At 38.7% G+C, this 20,198-nt stretch overlaps 3 protein-coding genes and 1 long non-coding RNA gene across 4 annotated transcripts; 2 read left to right on the top strand and 2 right to left on the bottom strand.

The window, feature by feature from the left end:
* Positions 1–42: 42 nt before the first annotated feature.
* Positions 43–11,010, top strand: LOC135074476 (rho GTPase-activating protein 44-like). The gene is made up of 8 exons (XM_063968765.1): positions 43–420; positions 771–1,021; positions 1,466–1,641; positions 2,157–2,400; positions 4,224–4,373; positions 4,985–6,459; positions 7,056–7,180; positions 10,012–11,010. The coding sequence occupies exons 1-8, from the start codon at positions 368–370 to the stop codon at positions 10,124–10,126; spliced, it is 2,589 nt and encodes an 862-aa protein (XP_063824835.1). The 5' UTR covers positions 43–367; the 3' UTR covers positions 10,127–11,010.
* Positions 11,011–11,082: 72 nt separating this feature from the next.
* Positions 11,083–16,397, bottom strand: LOC135074474 (tyrosine--tRNA ligase, mitochondrial). Its single transcript, XM_063968764.1, has 8 exons — positions 16,060–16,397; positions 15,822–15,969; positions 15,563–15,741; positions 15,221–15,437; positions 12,054–12,132; positions 11,680–11,955; positions 11,412–11,600; positions 11,083–11,261 (listed from the first exon to the last, which is right to left on the bottom strand). Exons 1-8 carry the CDS (start codon positions 16,194–16,196, stop codon positions 11,098–11,100), a joined length of 1,389 nt encoding a protein of 462 aa, XP_063824834.1. The 5' UTR covers positions 16,197–16,397; the 3' UTR covers positions 11,083–11,097.
* A 513-nt stretch (positions 16,398–16,910) lies between these two features.
* LOC135074943 (uncharacterized) lies at positions 16,911–19,157 on the top strand. The gene is made up of 4 exons (XM_063969308.1): positions 16,911–17,080; positions 17,333–17,477; positions 17,791–17,979; positions 18,078–19,157. Exons 1-4 carry the CDS (start codon positions 17,020–17,022, stop codon positions 18,412–18,414), a joined length of 732 nt encoding a protein of 243 aa, XP_063825378.1. The 5' UTR covers positions 16,911–17,019; the 3' UTR covers positions 18,415–19,157.
* Positions 19,158–19,195: 38 nt separating this feature from the next.
* Positions 19,196–20,134, bottom strand: LOC135074473 (uncharacterized). Its single transcript, XR_010257853.1, has 2 exons — positions 19,934–20,134; positions 19,196–19,758 (listed from the first exon to the last, which is right to left on the bottom strand). It is a non-coding gene; the product is annotated as an uncharacterized LOC135074473 (long non-coding RNA).
* Positions 20,135–20,198: the final 64 nt, after the last annotated feature.

The following is a 20,198-nucleotide window of genomic DNA, read 5'->3' as shown; positions in this document are numbered from 1 at the left end:
GTTCATGGCATAAAGTTAACACCCACTCTGTGGTCAAGTCATAAAAAAAAGAAAACAGTTTACTCAATGGTTATTTTATTTTCCTGATTCATCGGATTATGTTTTATCGCCGATGTTTTAAATCCAAATAAGTAGCTAAATGTGTGTTATGTGCTCGTTTTTTGAATAATGGAAATGTAGTGCCTTATTAAATGTCTTGTGAAGTGTTTCGGCTACTATAATAATTTCATAGTTTCATACCGAGGATGATCTCATTGACTTGCTGACATTACGTACTTTTTTAGAGATCTTGATCGTTTTATTAATTTGCTATTGACCAAGTCCAATGACCTTGTAGTTCTAAAATCATCGAAAGTAATTAGGCAAAATGAAGAAACAATTCTATAAAGTGAAGCAACTGGCCGATCAAACCTTTTCAAGGTATCATGAGAACAATTTATTATCTACCTCTAACTGATAAGATTTCTGTTTCCTTTGTGAATTTATATTTTCTATCATGTACATTTATGGTAAATGATAAAATTTCAGAATATAGTATTATTAAGTATGCTATGAAAATTAATTCCACAAATTAATCTTTTAATTATTAATTACTGTTTAATAACAGCCTGTATTTTCATGAGTATAAATACTAAACAATCTCTATCAACGAAACTAACAGTGCCAAGTAAATCCAAAGTTCCTATTGAACACTTCAGTATAAAAGGAACTTGGCATTACTTCTAGGCAACTGAGGTTATCATAAATACATTTCATATTGTTTGTTTCAGGTCTGGGAAAAGTGAGGCGTTAACTGATGAACTCCAGACTGCTGATAAGAAGGTTGAACACCTCCGTAATGCCCTCCAATTGATCAGCAAGCGGCTTGCAACAGCTGCAGGCAGTACCTATGGCCAGGACCCAGCTGCAAGGGAGAAAAGGCTCAAGAAGCTTCCAGAATACTTGCTAGGTCTATCTATGTGTGAAGCCAGTAACTTCGATGATGATGACAGCATCTTGAAGTACATTTTGTATGAGTGCGGTAAGCAATTTCCCTTTCATGTACTTATAATAAATAGTAGGTACTCAACTTGGATGAACCGTATGATCATAAACTATTGACATGATCAATAATTTATTAGATGATAGCTGCAGTAAAATTATAAGTAAGATTAGGTGGTAACTGCCCATTGCACAACAAATCTAGTACAAGATTGATTGAACTCAAACTTTTAAACCATATCTAATTGATTGTTCCACAACTATTAATAGTTTTCACTGCTATGTAGACTACATTGTAATTGCCTGTTGCTAGTTAATGTGTAATATTGTTATTGATTTGAGACAAATCTAATAAGAATTATCTCAAATTCAATTGGAAAATAATCATATTTGATTTTTCTTACTTTGATAGTTATGTATCTTGGAATTTGTTTGATTTTTATGTGTGTAGAGGAGGTGAGGTATAATATTTTTTTTATTATAGGTAAAACAGAGAAGTTTCTGGCGAATGAGATAGCCGAGCATGAACTGAAAGTTGAACAACTTGTGTGCGCTCCACTCACGGCTATAAGTGACCAGGACCTGCCGGCCATCATGAAAGCTAAGAAGCAGCTGAGTAGGCTGATCAGTGAAAAGGAGTCAGCAGCCAGCAGATATCATGTAAGTACCACATTTTAGCAATTGATGGGCCTGTTTCTAAATTCCTGTAATCTCTATAGATTCAATTTGTATGAATTGAACTCCAGTAAATAACACAGCCATTTATTATTTTGGCTTACATATTTTCACAAATGATTTTTTTAACTAATACAAGTAGGTTCTTTAAAATAACAAAATTACTTTCCATTGTTGGTTTGAGTTTGGCCATTTGCATGGAAATGCACCCAGCGTTCCTGGGCACCATGTCATGATTCGACAGTGATTTACAATAATGAAACCAATCTAAACTTATATTAATAAAACAGGATACATTCCATTCTGATAACAATTAAACTAATCCATGAACAGTGCAGAGGACACTAATAAATTCAAACATGATAACATAATTGAAATTAAAAATATATTATGTTTTTCCTCTGCATCCAAATATTAAATGAATATACATCTATCTCCCAAGCATTTTAATAAAAATGTCCACACAAGGTACATTGCAAAATTGTCTTGTTTTTACATAGCATCTAGAGCGTCAGAAAGAGGAGAATCCCACGAAGCTAAGTGCCGCCAGGGAGGAATTGGAAGAGGCAGGAACACGTGTGGAGGCGGCGCGCGACGCCCTGGCAGCAGATATGTTTGCACTAGTCGCCAAGGAGGCCCAGCTGGCACATACGTTGCTGCAGTACGTCAAACTGCAGAGAGCATACCATGAATCGGCGCTGCACTCCCTACAGGACACAGTGCCGGAATTGGAGCGATTTATCAGTGCGTAACACCATCGAATTTTATCCTTATCGAAATTATTTATTGTTATTTGTATTTGCGCATTTCGGTGCTTTAGTCATTCTCCAAATGTAGGTAGGATACACCCATATTACAAAAACATATCCGTAATTCCCTGCTATAACAGATGGCCTTAAAAAGTTTTTTGGAAATGTGTAAAATATAACATGAAAACAGAGATATAAAGAAAAGAAATGATATGAACATGGGATTAATTTCATTTATCATTGATAAACTTGGGATGCCAATCATCTTTTCATAGTAAAAGATAAAGATATTTGTCATAATATCAGATTACCCATGTTACACAACTTGTTTGTGTATGATTTTAACTGTTTTCCTGATTCTGTAAGTGAGATTTATTTATACTGAACAGAAATTACAGATATGGTTTGTTCAGTAAAAAAAATTGTTGAATTATTGACTGAAGAATGAAGAAGGATATTTAGCTGCTTTTAGTTCAAGATAAATTCAAGCTGATGGAAGTACAGACATATGGGCCAGTATTTATTAAGTTAGGCTTAAAGAAGTTTCTTTTTGGTAAGAGAAACAATAGCTAACATTTTCCAACCGTGTTGTTCCCGAGACAGTGGATAAAGGCGAGGCAACAGTCCGAAATCCGCGCATGTGAAACCGCGGGCGAAAGTTAGTCTTTTATAGATATTTGTGTTATGAGTAATTACTCATCATTATGGACACAACAATAACTGTTTCCTGAACTCTGATTAACACCAAGCCATTACATGATAATTAAGTAATATTATGTAGATCAAATAAAAATACATTGTTCAAATGATCATTATTAGCAATTATAATTAAGTAATTATGTCTATTGTTAGCATGGTATAATGGGAAATATTTAACCACAAGATGTAACAGATCTTTTGTAAAAACTTACAATTTATTATACAAACTAACAGTATAATTTGTAAACATTTCATGTTACTAAGTAGTAGATGTTACTGCCGCAATTAATTGTGGCTAGAATGACTAATTAATCTGCTACACTTAGGAGCAAGTCTGCCGGCGTGTTAATTTAAACAACGATCTAAATATACGATAACTCCAAATAATTGAAACTAACTGCTCAGGCAGCCTTAATTGAAACATCATTGTTCCTTTCCTCGTAGGCCCAATAAAACAATGAATCCTTGTAATATGGAATTCGCAGTCGTCTCGCGATGTCAGCGCGTCCTATTATTCAATGCAAACCAACTTGCCTGCATAATTAATGTCGCTTGCGTTAAACCAGTCGTCTCTCTTTGCTGTCCTTCTTTTTAGTTGATTTTATTTAGTTTTGACTGACAATTTTATTTCTTTTACTAAAAATAAATAATTTCACGTACGAATATGTAACGTAACGAATATGTGTGGTGGTAGAATTAGCCGAAAAAACAACTGATTTAGGATCAAGGCGACACCACTAGTTTCCTTTACCAACATATCCCCGCTGATGGATAGATACGAATAATAGGATAAAGTATCTTAAATATTAGGTAACTTGGTAAATATGAACTAGGCTTGACACGCTACATACGTCACTGTATCTAGACTAATATTATACAGCTGAAGAGTTTGCCTAGTTGCGCGCTAAAATACTGGTCCGATTTGAAAAAATCTTTTTGTGTTGGATAACCCATTCATCGAAAAAAGCTTTAGGCCATATAACATCACCCTACAGTTGCTAGGAGCGGAGCAGAAAATGTTGCAAAAACGGGGAATATTAAAAAAAAAACACGCGTACGAAGTCACGGGCATAGCATGTTCACAACACACATTACTAAGGGCAAAATCAATGTTTCCAGACGACAGTTCGACGAAGCCGGTGTTCGGGTATCCCTTAGAGGAGCACCTGCGCGTCACGGGCCGCACCATAGCCTTTCCTATCGAGCTGTGCGTTTGTACGCTACACGAGCTGGCGCTGAATGAGGAGGGACTCTTCAGGATCGCGGGAGGTATGTGACGTTGTTAATTCTGCAAGATTCTACATACACCAGATTTGAAGCACAGAAACTAATTTCGTGGTAGTGGAAATAAGGTTGAGTTTCTTAAGATTTGAATGTTAAGCCTTGATCACACGTACCGAGTAAACGGACGAGACAGTAAAATGTTTACTCGGTCGAGACAGTTGGGTGAGCGAGTCACATACTCGAGCGCTCGGCCGAGCACTCGGCGTAATGTTCATACACACCGAGTACTCGGCCGAGAGCACTGTCTCGCCCATTTGCTCGGTACGTGTGATCAAGGCTTTAGGGCATGCAGTGTGGTGACGGCAGAGTAGAATACATTTGTCACCAACCCCTATTCCCTATTCTTCCGTTGGGTGTCGTAAGAGGCGACTTAGGTACTACACATCAAACAGAGAACGGGTAGCAACACTTTCTGAAAAATATCAATCTTTTAAACTGCGATCTCCAACCCGCCTGCCAACAAGCGTGGGGATTATGGCAAAACCTTCCACTATAGTGGAGGAGGCTCATAGTCCAGCAGCGGATTGTAAAGGGCTGTTGATGATGATGAATGTTAGAGATAAGGATTGTTATTTTTAAACGTCTTGTCTTTCCAGGCACATCGAAAGTGAGACGGATGAAGCTATCTCTAGACGCGGGTCTGTTCTCGGTGCCGCTGCCGCGCGACTACCGCGACGCGCACGTCGTGGCCTCCGCGCTCAAGGGCTACCTGCGCGAGCTGCCCGAGCCGCTGCTCACCTTCCGCCTCTACGAGCACTTCGTGGCCGCCGCGCGCCAGCCCGGCGACACGGCCCGCCTCAACGCGCTGTGGGAGGCCGTCCATCTCCTCCCCGACGCCAACTACCAGAACCTCCGCTACCTCATCAAGTTCCTCGCCGCGCTCACGCAGAACCAGGCCACCAACAAAATGACCCCCTCCAACCTCGCCATCGTCATCGCCCCCAACCTCCTCTGGGCCGCCGACGAGAGCGCCTTCGACATGAACCTCACCACCGTCGTCAACTGCGTCGTCGAGCTGCTCATCAAGCACGCCGACTGGTTCTTCAAGGACGACGGCTTCAACTTCTTCGTCTCGTTCACTAGGGAGGACTTGTTGCCGGACCAGTGCGAGTACGGCTTCACGCCGAACTTCGTGCACGGCTACAACCAGACCGCGGCGCTCGCGTCCGACGCGAACGGCGACTGCCACTCCATGAGCAAATCCATGTGCGACTACAACGCGCCGCGCGCCGACGGCCGCCACTCGCGAAGCAACAGCCACGACACCAGCCTGATCCTGATCGAGAACGAGATCAAGAAGGCGCAGTCCAACAGCTCGCTGTCGGACCAGTCGAGCCCGCCGCACGGCAGCCCGAAGCCGATCATGCGACGGAAGAACAAGCCGCTCGCGCCCGTGCCGCCCAACTTCACGCCCGACCGCAGCCGGAAGGTCGAGGCGCAGAGCCAGACCGCGCCGCCGCCCGACCCGGCGAAGGACCCGCCCGGCGCCAAGGACGCCGAGAAGCCGGCGAAGCCGCCGCGGCCGGTCATATCGGATTCTGGCAAAGTGATCTCGGGCGTTCAGACCATCAACCGCTGCACGTACAGACAGAACAAGGCGCTGCGGGAGGAGGCGGCGCGCGCCGGCAGTCGAGAAAATTTGACCGACGCAAGACGCCAGAGCCTCGAGCTCGACAAGGACAGCTTGAAGGCGGAAGCCGTCGTGGCGAAAAGTGGTAGCGTGCAGACGGGCGTCGTAGGCCGCATGCGAGTGGAGGGTAGCGGGCCGGCGTCGCTGGGCGCGCCCGCGCGGACGCCGCTCGTCAAGCCGGCCGGTCAGCCGCCGCCGCGTCCGACGCCCGTGGCGGCGCCGCGCACACTGCTACCAGTAGGTGCTCCAGCGACAACTAATGAAGACTCGGACGTGCAACTACGACAGAAGCCGGCGATCCCCGAGCGGCCGGCGACGCTGCGGCCGGCCAGCTTCCGCGGCGCGCGCGGCTCGGGCTCGGACGCGCCCGACGTGGCGCCCACGGTGCTCGAGCGCACTCACATCTACACAGTCGACAAGCAACACCCCACTGTTATACAGGTAATGTTGCATTTTTGATGTATTGAAAATAGTATTTACGTGCAAATATTGTCATTTTTAATTGGATTCTTATTAGGATTTGCACAAATAATCTATACTAATATTATAAAGCTGAAGTTTGTTTCCGGTCCGATTTGAAAAATTCTTTCAGTGTTAGCCCATTTATCGAGGAAGGTAGGCTATATACCATCACGCTACGAGTAATAGATGCAGAGCAAAAATGAAAAATGTTGCAAAAACGGGCTTTCACGCGTACGAAGTCGCGTGCACAGCTAGTAACATAATAATACAAGATGAAAATGATAAGTGATCTCACTAGATTATTTGAAAACTGTAACAAGATATCGAAAAAGTGGTTACTGATTCTGAAAGTGCTTCACAAACTTTATCAAATTAGATCAATAATAGGTTACAGAAAAAACTAGATTTACCCAAAGCACTTACGGATCAGTAACCAGTTTTCGATATCTTGTATAGTTCAGAAATAATAATCAAGTGAGATGACTTATTGTTTCCACTCTGTATACCCATAACTAAGTAAAATGTATCGTCAGGTGGGCGCCAACCCCGAAGGTACACCGGTACCGACGACGGAGGTGACAGCAGAGGAGGCGTCGCGCGCTACGGTGCAACGCACGCATAGCTCGGGCGGCGCCGACGCGGACCTCGACCCGCCTAAAGCGCTCGGCACCACGCGGCAGCTGTCGCAGTCTGAGGGCAGGTGAGCGCGACACTATTGGCAATACTCTTTCGTGAGGATAGCAAATAATTATTATTAAGTAGCTTTCCGCCCGCGGCTTCGCCCGCGTGGAATTTTGTCTGTCACAGAAAAACAATATCGCGCGCGTATTTGCTTACCGTTTAGACCTACCCTGGACTACGACAAACATTTTAAAACCAAAATCAGCTCAATCGGCCCAGCCCTTCTCGAGTTTTAATCAGACTAACGAACATCAATTCATTTTTATTTATATAGATTATTCTTACCACTACCACCAGTCTACTTACTCGATTCGATTTCTCGTGCGACTTTATGTAACGGTACTTTATGCGAGGTTTACTAAAGTCCGGTTGTCGAACACGTAGGATTTCGTCTAATGACCCCAAGCTACCCGCGCGCGTAATTATATTGCTGTCGCGCTCGCACACTCACTGCGACCGCCCGTCGCACAACGACGCAAGCCAACTTTAAAGCCAAAGATTTACATAGTGGTGACAGCTTGCGGAAGTCAACTTCTGCAAGTGTTATTGCTAGTTTAAACCTCGCTTTAGATATGCTTGACAAATGGCAACGCATGTTCATGTAAACGAAAAAGATCAGTGGGTCTAGTCAAAACGCACTTTAAAATCGCAAACCCATCGCAAACCAGTCGCAAACAAATAAACAAATCGCAAAAGAGGTCGATAACAAAAAAGGCTTAGTCAAACGGCAAAAAATCGAATCGCAAAGCCCTACCTATCGATAATCGAAAGACTGGATTGAAATTTCCCATACAAAGGCTTAGCCAACATGCATTTAAGACTCAATCAAAATCGAATCGAATCGCAACACCCGCCATTTTCATTGCGATTACTAAAACCCCGGTGATAAGCTTCGATTCGATCGAAAACCAATAGGGTGAGTTGCACCACCTAACTTTGACCGTAACTATGACGTTAACCGGTGTTTTTTGTATGGAGTTTGACAGATTTTAGACGTTTGTCAAAGTTAAACTAAGATGGTGCAACCCACCCTAAGGCTGTTTTGACAAATCCGTATCGCAATGTTATTTTGACAGTTATTTTGACGGCGAAGCCATGAAGCTACAGATAAAAATGGAGGGCAGAGTTTGGAACAAAACTTGAGTCAAATACCTACTTATATCTATCTCGCTCTCTGTGGCCCTACCTCTCTTTTTAGTGTGAACTGTAGTATTGCTATCTTCTGATTTAAATCTCCTTGTAAATTCTTCGAAATAGCCAATACACTAACCAAATCAGAAGTTAAACAAATAAATAATTAATATTTGAAACTAAGATTACCTAGTTAAATAAAAAATCACAAAATTGTCGGCCATTTAGGCTTAATGTGTTGGCGAATCAGGGAATTACAATCCCAATTCCTGGGTAATCGGTACCATGTGGCAACATCGGCCCAATCCGGCCCATCATGGCGGTTGTTTACTATTTTGTTTATTAAGCAGTTAATTTCGTTTGAGATTGTTTACAGGAAATAATCATTGTTTTATCACAAGAATTGGTGCAAAATTTTGTAGTGCGTGGTTGCGGTAGTACGTGCTGTCCTGGAAGTGACATAAGATTCCACGCGTAAGTGTTTATTTCGTGATTTCCGACATTGGATCATTGTAAACATTTTTCACATTTTTTACAGTAATTTCTTCCTAAAACGTTTTACCAGTAACTACACTTATCATTTTTAATGATACCTATGTCAAGAAATAAAGATTTTACATTGGTTTCATTGAATTTGAGCAATTTTATATTTTTTGTTTATTTAGAAAGAGCAAGTCTGCCCACAGAGAGCGAGATACTGATACTTAGTTTGTGCTTCAAGTAGGTATTGGGAGTCTGGCCTCCATTTTTATCTGTAGCTTCATGGGCGAAGCATAGACGTATAGTTCCAAAATACTGAACTGTCCTATCGATGACATTGACAGCGGGGCGCCACCGTCAATACCAAATCGCTGGTTCCGATTTTTGCCATGTTGGAAACCATAAAGTTGAACGATGGTAGCGCCCCCCTGTCATTGAGTTTGGCGGGACAGTTCAGCGTGGGTCATCTATAAACAGAGAGCAGCCCCCCTAGACAAAACGCACTTTTTGATCGAATCGAAAATCGAATCTGTCAAAACTCCATACAAAAAAAGGGCTTTTCGACCACTTTTCGACTGGTTTGCGATTATAATTTGCACTTTGTCTAGACCCACTGAAAGAAGGAAGAAACAAATTAAAAAAAAAAGCTAAAAAAAGTAAAAACAATCGCAAAGTCATAGACATTTTTTAACTTTTATTCGATTTTGAATGAACTTTTATATCGCCGCGTCGTTGGTGGTTCAATGTGCATTTTGGCTGCCATTTTCCGATCGAATCGAATTACTGGTGACGCGGCGACTGACATTAGTGAAAACTTCATATTGGTTTGCGATGGCATTTTGACTAGACCCACAGATGTAGACATCACTAGAGTATAGTGCAGAGACTACTGCGAAACTGAGTTAGGAGTCCTTAGCGTTTTCATTGTCTCAGGAACATTGAATGAGGGTTTTCGCGATTGAAAAATCCGCCAGATGGCAATACGTAGACGCGAGGTCCAAATGCTGCATGATTGGTTATTTTTGACATGACATTGACGGATATGTCAAAATCACGCAGCATTTGGACCTCGCGTCTACGTATTGCCATCTGGCGTATTTTTCAATCGCGAAAACCCTCATTGGAGCATTTTGAATTTGAAAAAAGTAATTTTGTGTCGCGGAGCATCACAAATTTATCCCCTAGCGATATGCCATTGGTATTTTCCTGAACCTATTCACAGTATTATTTTGGTTGTAGCATCACAGAGACTCCGACGTCGCCGCGGCCGCAGACGACGCGGCCGCCGCGCCCGCTGGTGCCGGCGCCGCCGCCGCCCGTGGCCGCGCCGCAGAGCGAGAGCACCGACCTATAGCGCGCCCGCTCTAACCGAGCCCGCATAGCGCAAGTCACAACCCCGAACTGACAAGCATCACAGACGCCCGATACAGTGTCGCCCGTCGAGAAAGAGAGGCAATCGTCACAGTGCCGACGCATCGCAACTGCCCACCGTCGATGAGTGAACCTTCGAAACGAAGTTTCGACTGTTATTAACGGGGTGTTGCGAGCCGTTCCGAACACGTGACCGTTTGCCGCGATCGGCCCGGCCGCCCGCGCCCGGCGCAGTATTGAGAAAGAGACTGACACTTATATTTACGATAGACGCCTCGCTCGGCTTACTGTTCACGCGCGGCCCTAAACTTGTGAACTCGAGCATTTACGTTTGCATGGGACGGTATGATTTGTAATTGATTTTATTTTTGTAAAGCTAATGTTACATATTAACACTTTGTGATAAGTTTGTTTACCGAACGAAAAGATATCGCTATTGCTAAACGTTTACTATTTTAAAGAATGATTGTTCCTTCAACTGAATTCTAAAAAGACATATCGGTATCAGTACTGTCAATTTAGCTTTATTGCATTTTATTATTATGTAGCGCTTCGTAAGGAGAAGTTGTACAATATACATATAAAATAAATGTTGCAATTATTCTTGTGATATTAGAGGAATATGATCGTACGCCTCGCCTCGGCCGCGCCCGGGCGCACAAACGTAACATGTTGTATGACGATAGCCATATTTTTATATTTATGACTCGACAGCAGTAGTATCACACGCTGTTTCAGTGAACATAATTATTTTAGGCTTAAGTATGTTATGTAGTATTTATGATGTTTTATGTGATATGCATTTTATTATTATTATACTGCAAGTATACAAGCTTCTGTTGTAATTAATAACAACTATACCCACAATTTTGCGTGTTTTCTTTGTATCCACTAGGATCAGGGAAACTAGTGCCCATTCAATGCTATTAAAACAAGAAATAGTTTTTAAAACATTTATGTCTGCCACTTAACAATATAATAATTTCGTTTTCCAACTCTAAGTAAAGATGTTAAATTGGGTAGAATGTGAGCAGATTGTGTTATAACTTCCTCTATTTTCTTTATTCTCTGGTGATTTATGTAAAAACCACCTGCTTCAATTATTCTAATGGCATCACCTGAAACAAACAGATATTCTAAAATGTATTATTTAATACACAATATATTAGAAAAACAATACTTAATCCAAAGGTTAACTGGCAGAGTATGCCTAATTGACCTTATGTAATCATTTATTTATAGCATTACAGAATATAACTTATTCTTACTTTCTGTAGGGAAGCAATTGGCCTTCATTCCCAGTTCCAGTACAGTAATTCCTGGCGATAACAGAAGGGTAACAATAGGAGCTCCACTAAACACTTGTTCCAATTCAGTTGAACTCAATGCTACTAGTGATTTCACATCCTTACTGTATATCGCGTCTGTCGCTCGTAATGCTTGCTCTAAACCTTCCTCTGAAAATAAACATTATTATGTAAGCACCTATTATGGGCACAATGACGCAATTAATTTCAAGTATTTGCTAATCCTTACTTCCATGGACCAAAGTGGTCAACTGGTCAGCTAAACATGTCTGAGGATATCTTTGCTCTGGGTGTTGTTGATGTTTGAACATGATATCCTTAATTTCTCCTAAACTATAAAATGAGAACAGTTTCAATAGTTTTTCCACTTCTGAATCTTTGGTTCTGATGAAAAACTGGTATAAGCCGAATGGGCTAGTCTTTTGTGCATCCAACCAAATAGCATTGCCAGCAGATTTTCCAAATTTGTCGCCTTCTTCGGTGGTCACAAGTGGTAGTGTTAGACCTGCAAAAGAAAATCAAATCAGAACTTCCTTGGCTCAAACAGAAATATGAAACTATGAAATATCTTTGATATCTAAAAGTTTTCAGAGTCAGACTTACCATAAACATCCTGTTTGGCTGTTCTACTGATTAACTCATGACCTGCACTAATATTTCCCATCTGGTCACTTCCACCAATCTGTACAAAAATATTTTTTTAGTCTCTACAACTCTAATAGAAAGGACAATGTTCGTTCTCCATACATTGTTCGCCGTTAGATCAACAGTGCCGAAAAAATACTTTCTAGGTTCTAAATGACACAAATCTTTATGTAAGAACAATTATTCCTGGCGGACCAATTCTATAAACTTATTGATAGCAATATTGTTATCATAACCTCTTACTTACTAGTATTGTATTATATTATTTTATGCACTTCGATTTGGGAGATGTTCTGTATTGTAGTTGTCGCAGCCAAATTGTATTATAATATTAGACGGGTTTTGGAAATAGCTCGGCGTTCCACTTTTATGATTTACTTACTTACATTTTGCACGTAAATAAATAACATGAATCCTATGTTTACTTTCCACTCTTGACATTTAACACGTGACTTACCAAACTAACTATCTCCATGGTTACCGTCTTAGTCTATGCATGACTAGGGATTGAACAACTTTTAATTGAATATTATTAACAATTCTCGATTATTATTATCGATTGAAAAATATTCGGTATTTGAATCGAAAGATATATTCAATTTTATCAATATCAAAATATTCAATTTTAATAATAAAATAAATATTATTTACTACCACCTATGAAATGTTCTGAAAATTGCCTGGAGCGCTCCCCCAATCCTGGGTTTCCCTTTCCAAGCTAAGAGGACATCATTTTGGTTCTATCGATACATTATAAAGGTATAGCCTGACCAGGAACATAAAAACCCTCGCCATGTTGCGGAAAACTAATGGTACTAATTTCTTTTAATGGCAACAGTAACTGAAAACTTCATTGTCATGTCACCTTGCATGTCAGTCTATTGCTGTCAAAGTGTAAACAAACTTTATTTTAAATGTGCGCAATTGATTTTGTGAATTAAATTGCTAAAATCTTTTCATAGTCGTGAAAGAAAAGTGGTTCACAATGTGTTAAAGTATTTGTCGAAGAGAAATACTAAGGGTTCGGACAATATTTTCATTGAATAATTTTTCCGACAAGGGTGTCAAATTGACTGACATGTTTATCGTATAGTACAGTCCACTATGAAAATTAGCTGTGGTTTGTTTCAACTACCTATTTTAAAGTTTTTTGTCACTTTCTAAGTGTTGAATTTTATGGAATTGGGAAAGAAGTACCGAGTTTGAAGCGTTCATGAGCAGACATTGCAGTTGAATATTCAAGTTCTGAATTTGATTATTGATGAATAATAAAATAAATCCTACTAGCTCGATTGATGTTTTCATTTAATTTATTTAAACCAGGTTACCTATAATAATATTTTTTCGTTAATTCATGAAAATATCAAATTAGCCCGTAATCCTGAATCCTGATACATAAAGTTAGCCTATTAATTTAACACAGGTACGACTGTACTCAGTGTTGCACTATCAAATGCAATTGACGCGCCTCTATGCCAGGGTTTTTATGTTCCTGGTCAGGCTATACTTAATATTTGAAATGTATTACCAATTATTGTTATAAGCATTTTGAGCGAATAAAACTTTCAATTCTATTACAACTTTAGACATTTCTCTCACTTTAAGCGGCATTGGATTTTTCATCGGATTTTGAAACTGTTACAGATATATTAAAGATGATCCCATATTGTTGTCATTGTCTATATCAGTGTTATGATCACAATTCTTTTTATTTTATTCATGACCTTCGACCAGTTGGACACATTAGATAGCTTCTTGTAGTATCGTGCAATATATTTTTAACTTTTAATTAAAATCTAGTCATACTGTAGCAATTTGGACGATTTAATTTATACCTTGATTTTTTAGAATCCAGCAGAGATGTAAACAAACACTTTCATACACAATTACACCATAATCACTTAGGTGTTCATATTATCATACACATTATTTAACAAGCCCATGAAACCAACTTTATTTTCACGTTTAAACAAGTTTGAAATCAATCTTTGAAACAAATATTTTAGCAAAATACGTGGAAGATGAAAATTTGTGAGACTTGTCAAATTGACTTGACGTTTAAAATCATGTGTTATCTCCATATTGTCTATGACTTGTCTCTGCCACATCAGTGCTGTAACCTGTGAGTCATAGACAATAATCTGTAAATTTAATCGATATTATTTTAAGTATTCACTTATTCCGATTACTGATTAATTTTAAATAAAAAATTTACGATACTTTGTTTAGTTTTCCAGCGATAACTTCGACAATATTGGAGATAACGTAAAATTATTTTTCGACTTTTAGTGTATACTTTTTCGGAGTCAGTTTAATTTTTAGTCGGTTTTATTTAAACGAAATTATTTAACTTTTTTATGCAATTATGCTTACGTATTGTTCCATTGCTTATTTTCCTACATAATTAAATAAAATAAAAGAATTTTGCAACTATTTGAAGTTTAATAACTTTACGGATATTATTGATTGTTTTACTGTCCAGTGTGTTTTTTGATTACATCTGTGCATACAGTTTGTTTCCTGTTCTCGAAAATTTCATAATCAGTTCACATTCAATGTTGCGACTTTGTTGCATATTTTTAGTATTTTGACGATCACCCGGCGATGATACGCAAGTACTACAATAATTTCACTTCGCGATTAACGAGAGGTTTTGTCGCATCACTAGTTCACAGACTAAAAATATTTTTATGTCAGTTGGCCATTTTTGATGACATTTCTGCTGATTTCTAAAAAATTAGACTGTATTTACAAGATCGGTATCTTATTGTCTATGATGACCGCAGTCAACATCACTATTACATGGATTCCTAACAATGAAGTACGGCATTGCCTTGTGCCGATTTTACATAGATTTTATCGACACAAATTATGGAACTTCATAGGATATGGAGCAGGCCACGCCCTAAAATGTCCGGATATCGTCATAGTATTATGGAATACATATAAAAGACTTTTATTATTTCATTTTCTAATCCTCAAGTGTCCGTTACAATCTAATTAATATTTAAGTATTCAAAAAGTAAGAGATTAATTTTGATACTTTACTGATGTGCCCAGGAATCTAAGGCGGTTTCTGACAATGTCCTTTACTATGTAGTTCATAAATGAATAAGAACACTTACCTGAAATCTACAATCGTATTCCTTTAATAAATGCAACCAGTCATAAGATTGGAAGACCTGATAGGCAAACTCGGTGAAGCTCATACCAACTTCAGAATTTATTCGAGTTTGAACACTATGTTTTAGCAGCATGGTCCCCATTCTGAAGTTGCGGCCAATTTCGCTTACAAACTGTATTGAATCTATGTTTCTGTACCAACTTTCATTGTTGACTATCCTGGTAGGAGCAGAAAAAATATATTTTAATAATAAAAATAACTGAAAATAATTATAAAAAAATGCTGTATGGATGAGACTGGAATCTTACAAATGGAACTTCCATTATGGTTTACATTTTGTTACCTAATTGGTTGAAGTTTTGATTCTTCTTTTGACCAAATATATTTTTGGTGGTTCTCAAATACTGTTTCAAGGTTTTTCTTGATTCCAATAATATTCTGTTGAATGGTTTCACTTTGCAATGCAACTCTGTCTGAAGTTTTCCCACTGGGGTCACCTATGTGTCCAGTTGCACCGCCCAACTGAAATCAGGTATGCAATTAATTTAGGTTGACTGGCTGTTGGTATTTTTTTACATGGTACTTTATGAATATTTACTCACCAGTGCAATAACATTGTGACCCCCACGTTGCCAGTGCAAAAGGTTTATGATCACAAGCAGGTTACCAACATGCAGACTGTTTGCTGTTGGGTCAAAACCAGCATAGACACATTGTGGGGATTTACATACTAGATCGATTATCTCATTTCTGAAAAGTTAATATTTTTTTGATGTTTGTAAATGAAGCATGACCAGGGGTAAAATTAAAGTTCATAAAACTTTTTATAAACAAACTTACGCAGCATTGTTAGGAAACATGTCTTGGTACATGCCACGCTCACTCAATTTCAAAACATTTTTACTACTATGAAATCGTTTACATGACCACATCCAAGAACATTTAGAAGCAGATAGTATGTTTTGGAGTATTTTCATTTTGATGATAACTTTTATAACCTATAAACTATTTTTTTTTTATAATATCTAAATGAACACTACAAACTGGAATCGCAAAAATTACAGCCGAAAGCTATGTTATTATGCGACATAAACCAAATTACATAATTCAATGTTATTTTAGATTTTTGGACTCAACCTCAGCTCATTTGGATTTTGGGGAAACCACAGCTGATTATGACATACCTTGTCAAATTCACAGAGCAGTCGTCAGTCAAAAAAATCGGAGTGTCAAGATTATACAGGTTGTTTCCGATATCAAGCCGAGCGAGGCTCTCAAGTTCTCACCTATCGATTTAACCCCTAATATGTTTGTTCTAATTCTAAGATTTTTCGCAATTTGAATTTCATTCAATTAATTCTAAATATTTTTTTAAGTTAATTAATCGAAATAATGTACTTGGCGTCTTTAATTAATTCGGGGGTCTTCCAATCAAAATATATTTGAAGTAAAGTAGGTAAATAGCTAATATTTCAGAGTCATGCATGAGTACAAGGAATAGGCACAGAAAAAGCTCGTATCTTGCAACAATTTGTATGGGAAAATGCTAGCGGATTACAAGTCAAAGAAATAACAACGGAAACGCCTACCTACACATATTATAACACAAAATAATTTGAATATCAAGGCCAACAAGACCATTGTTGATAGTGTTATCTCTTATTATTATGAAATTAGTAGTACCACACACATATCTGTGAGTAGTACGGTACCTAGTTCAAAAATAATACAGTTAATATCGTGTTGAACAACACAATTAAGTTTATGAGTAGTTTTTTCCAGTGATCTAATTTCAAAATAATGGCTTGCATTGTATTGGGATATTTATACTCATTTTATTTATTTATAAATATTTGTAGAGGTAAGTAATTTGGTCCGCGTATATTTACAGTACCTACTACAGAATAGGCCTACATTCTTACAGCAGTTAGCAAAACATGGCAATATAGGTAATTAAACACTGCGTGCTGGCTGACTTATGGACAATTAAAGCACAGTTTAATGGGCTACATAACATTAAATGAAGCGAATTTTTTTTTCTTATAAAAATATTGTACAAGTGGTTAACGTTAAACTAAAAAAATAAGTAATACCTACCTATCTCCTCCCTCAGGTATCCATGGTGTGGATGTGCTGAATGTAGATGATACGACACTCAGCACCACCCAGTCTACAGACAATCGTCTTGATGAACAGAAAATATTTGATAACATGGTGGTCCATCGCAACAACACACCCAAATTGTGGTCATTTCTGAGGTAGCAGAACATTATTATTCAGAACAAATATAACTGTCTGTAGTAGGTATTTTCTATTTGAGGAGCCTAAATAACCCAAAACTTTGTAAAAGAATCCAGTGTATAAGCATAAAAGCACTCGTGATTGATTGGCCCATGCCGGACGCACTGCAATGCCGGATTTTGGTTTGCTTTGTATGAATTCACATAGCGCTGCGTCCAGTGGACGTCATCCACAATACACACAGCTTCACAAAAGGCCGGTATTTAGGCTGAAATTATTGACATTGAATGATTTTTTAAGTTTAGGCAATAGAGTCCATCCGTTTTCCAGGTCCGAAACACTATACAAATGCCACAATTGTAAGTCCGTGGACTGCGCGGCGGACACTCTGAGCGTGTGCGATGATGGGCTGTACTGCTATAAGGCAACGGTGCTCACATTAGACGGTGTCTTACAGCAGTCACGTGGCTGCTCTACCTCCAGTGAACACGAGTTCACGTGTCATTCATTCGGCCCGAGGTGAGTTTAGTCTTGAGGGTAGTTGGAGGGTCAGTTTCAGTTTAGAACCCCATAAAACTCCTTAAGGTGATAATGACATTGACTTAACTCATTTGCAGGAAGCGTTTTGCGGGCCAGAGGAATATAACATGCTGTAAAGGTGACATGTGTAATGATGGTAGCTTCCCCACGCTGCCGATGGATAAAAAACTGTCAAACAGTTCTACGACAACTAACTCGACTCCGATACAACTCAACCCGGACAACTTGACCCAGTCAACTCAACCCCATGATAACTTAACCCCTACGACAACCAGACCCAGTCAACTCGAGTCCATGACAACTCAGCCCTACGACAACTCGACTTCTACAACAACCCGACCCCTAGAACAACTCGACCACCCCGAAATTTCGACATCTCCAATACTTAACTCAACCCTGGAGCAACAGCAGTGATACAAAATATAATAGGCTACATTAACATTATAGCAACCGCCATAATTTCTATAATAATGTCAACTGTAATAATTACCTACTGAACAATGGAAAATAATTGCCCACTTTAATGAAACTTTGTATTCTGTTATGAATAAAGGGACATTATTTCCCACCGCAAAAGGGTATTTCGCCAAAAATGGTCAATTTTGCCTAATTTCCTTGGTACGAAATATTCTTTTGTTTTTAACTATTTTTAGTTTCCCATTGCATTAAGTAGCAAAAACTAAGCTAATAATTCTAAAAGGGGTGTCATAATTCATTTTAGAAACAAAGTTATATATAGTTTTCTTCTGTGGTTTGCTTTTTTTTTGTTCGACCCATTTTTGTGTACCTTCGCAAGCAAACATACCAATGAATATTGTATCATTACGACCTTTTTACACAACTAAGGAAGATAAATACAGTAGATTGAGTTAAGAGTTAAAAACAAGTTGTTCTATATCTATTCTGATACCCATTTCTTAAAATGTAAATTTCAAACTTATTCCATTAAAGAAATACTCAAAATTTGACTACGCCGAATTAAAAATGGTCTTTTATAATTTCCTATGCCATTTTATGCCACGGAAAACAAGGAAATTAGGGCCAAAGAAATTAGATTTATGCCTAAAAGACACCACAAACAAAAACCTAAAAGTCTCGATCTGTTTTTATTTTCAGTAACCACTCTTTTTTTTTTCTTCTTTGGCTCTCGCGCATTGCGTCTAGCCACGAATTATTATTAATTTTATCCATAGAGTATTTATCTCTTAAAAATTGAATTCGATTAAGGGTTAACCTTAGGTTGTTGTGAAAATTATTTACAGGGTGTCCCATATCCCATATTCGCTGGGTGCGAAGTACTAGGTGGGGGGGACATAATCTATCGCAGCGCTCATGGTGGTCAAAAGTAGAAATAATGTTAGCTCTGTCATCAGATGTATCTGTCAATGGCAAAGCGATTCTACATAATACATTTTAATATCATTAATTAATCGCATGAAAAGGGTCCTACTGGGAACTTAAATAAAAGAGTGGACTGTATTTCGATAGGGCTGTTTTAATAGCCGTTTACAATTTGGAAATAACTAAACTATACAACGTGGTAGTACAAAAATGAGTCACAGTAGTTGTTGTGCACAGATGTTTGCCTTATGATGAGAGCGTGAATTATTGAACTCTGCCCTTGTTTTGTTCTTAATTCTTCTACATCTCGGACTTGTCCAGCCAATACCAACAACTTTCCTTTAAATACGGTTTGTGGTTGGAATTTGATATTGTAACTCTCACAAACCCGGTCTTCAAAACGATACTCATTTCGATCTGAAAACGATATTTAATTTATTACTAGCGATACAGAAACATTTAAATATATTTACTGTTATATAATGAAACCGTTAAAGTAGCTTTTTCTTTTTGTTTTACTGTAAAACTACAACTATAAATGAAGTAAACAAACCCTGACACAATCAAAATTAAACACACTTTTTGGACTTACCTCATTTGATTTGAATGACCAAAATGATTTCAAAACCTTTTTTCCACCCAAATCGTGGTATCACAACAATTTATTAGTTGAAAATATTTGTTATTTTTTCATTTCGATATTTTTTCACAAATATACGACCTAAATGTCAATGTGACAGAGCCCACAAAGTTGTGGACGCTAGTTGGCGCTGTAATCGTGCACGGAGCCAATAGACCGTGCCAAAATTAATTAACCGACTTCAACAAAAAGAGGAGGTTCTCAATTCGGTTGGTTT

The sequence above is a fragment of the Ostrinia nubilalis genome, chromosome 9 (genome assembly GCF_963855985.1).
Source record: "Ostrinia nubilalis chromosome 9, ilOstNubi1.1, whole genome shotgun sequence".
In the NCBI taxonomy this organism is placed as follows: domain Eukaryota; kingdom Metazoa; phylum Arthropoda; class Insecta; order Lepidoptera; family Crambidae; genus Ostrinia; species Ostrinia nubilalis.
This window is presented reverse-complemented; position numbering and strand designations above follow the sequence as displayed.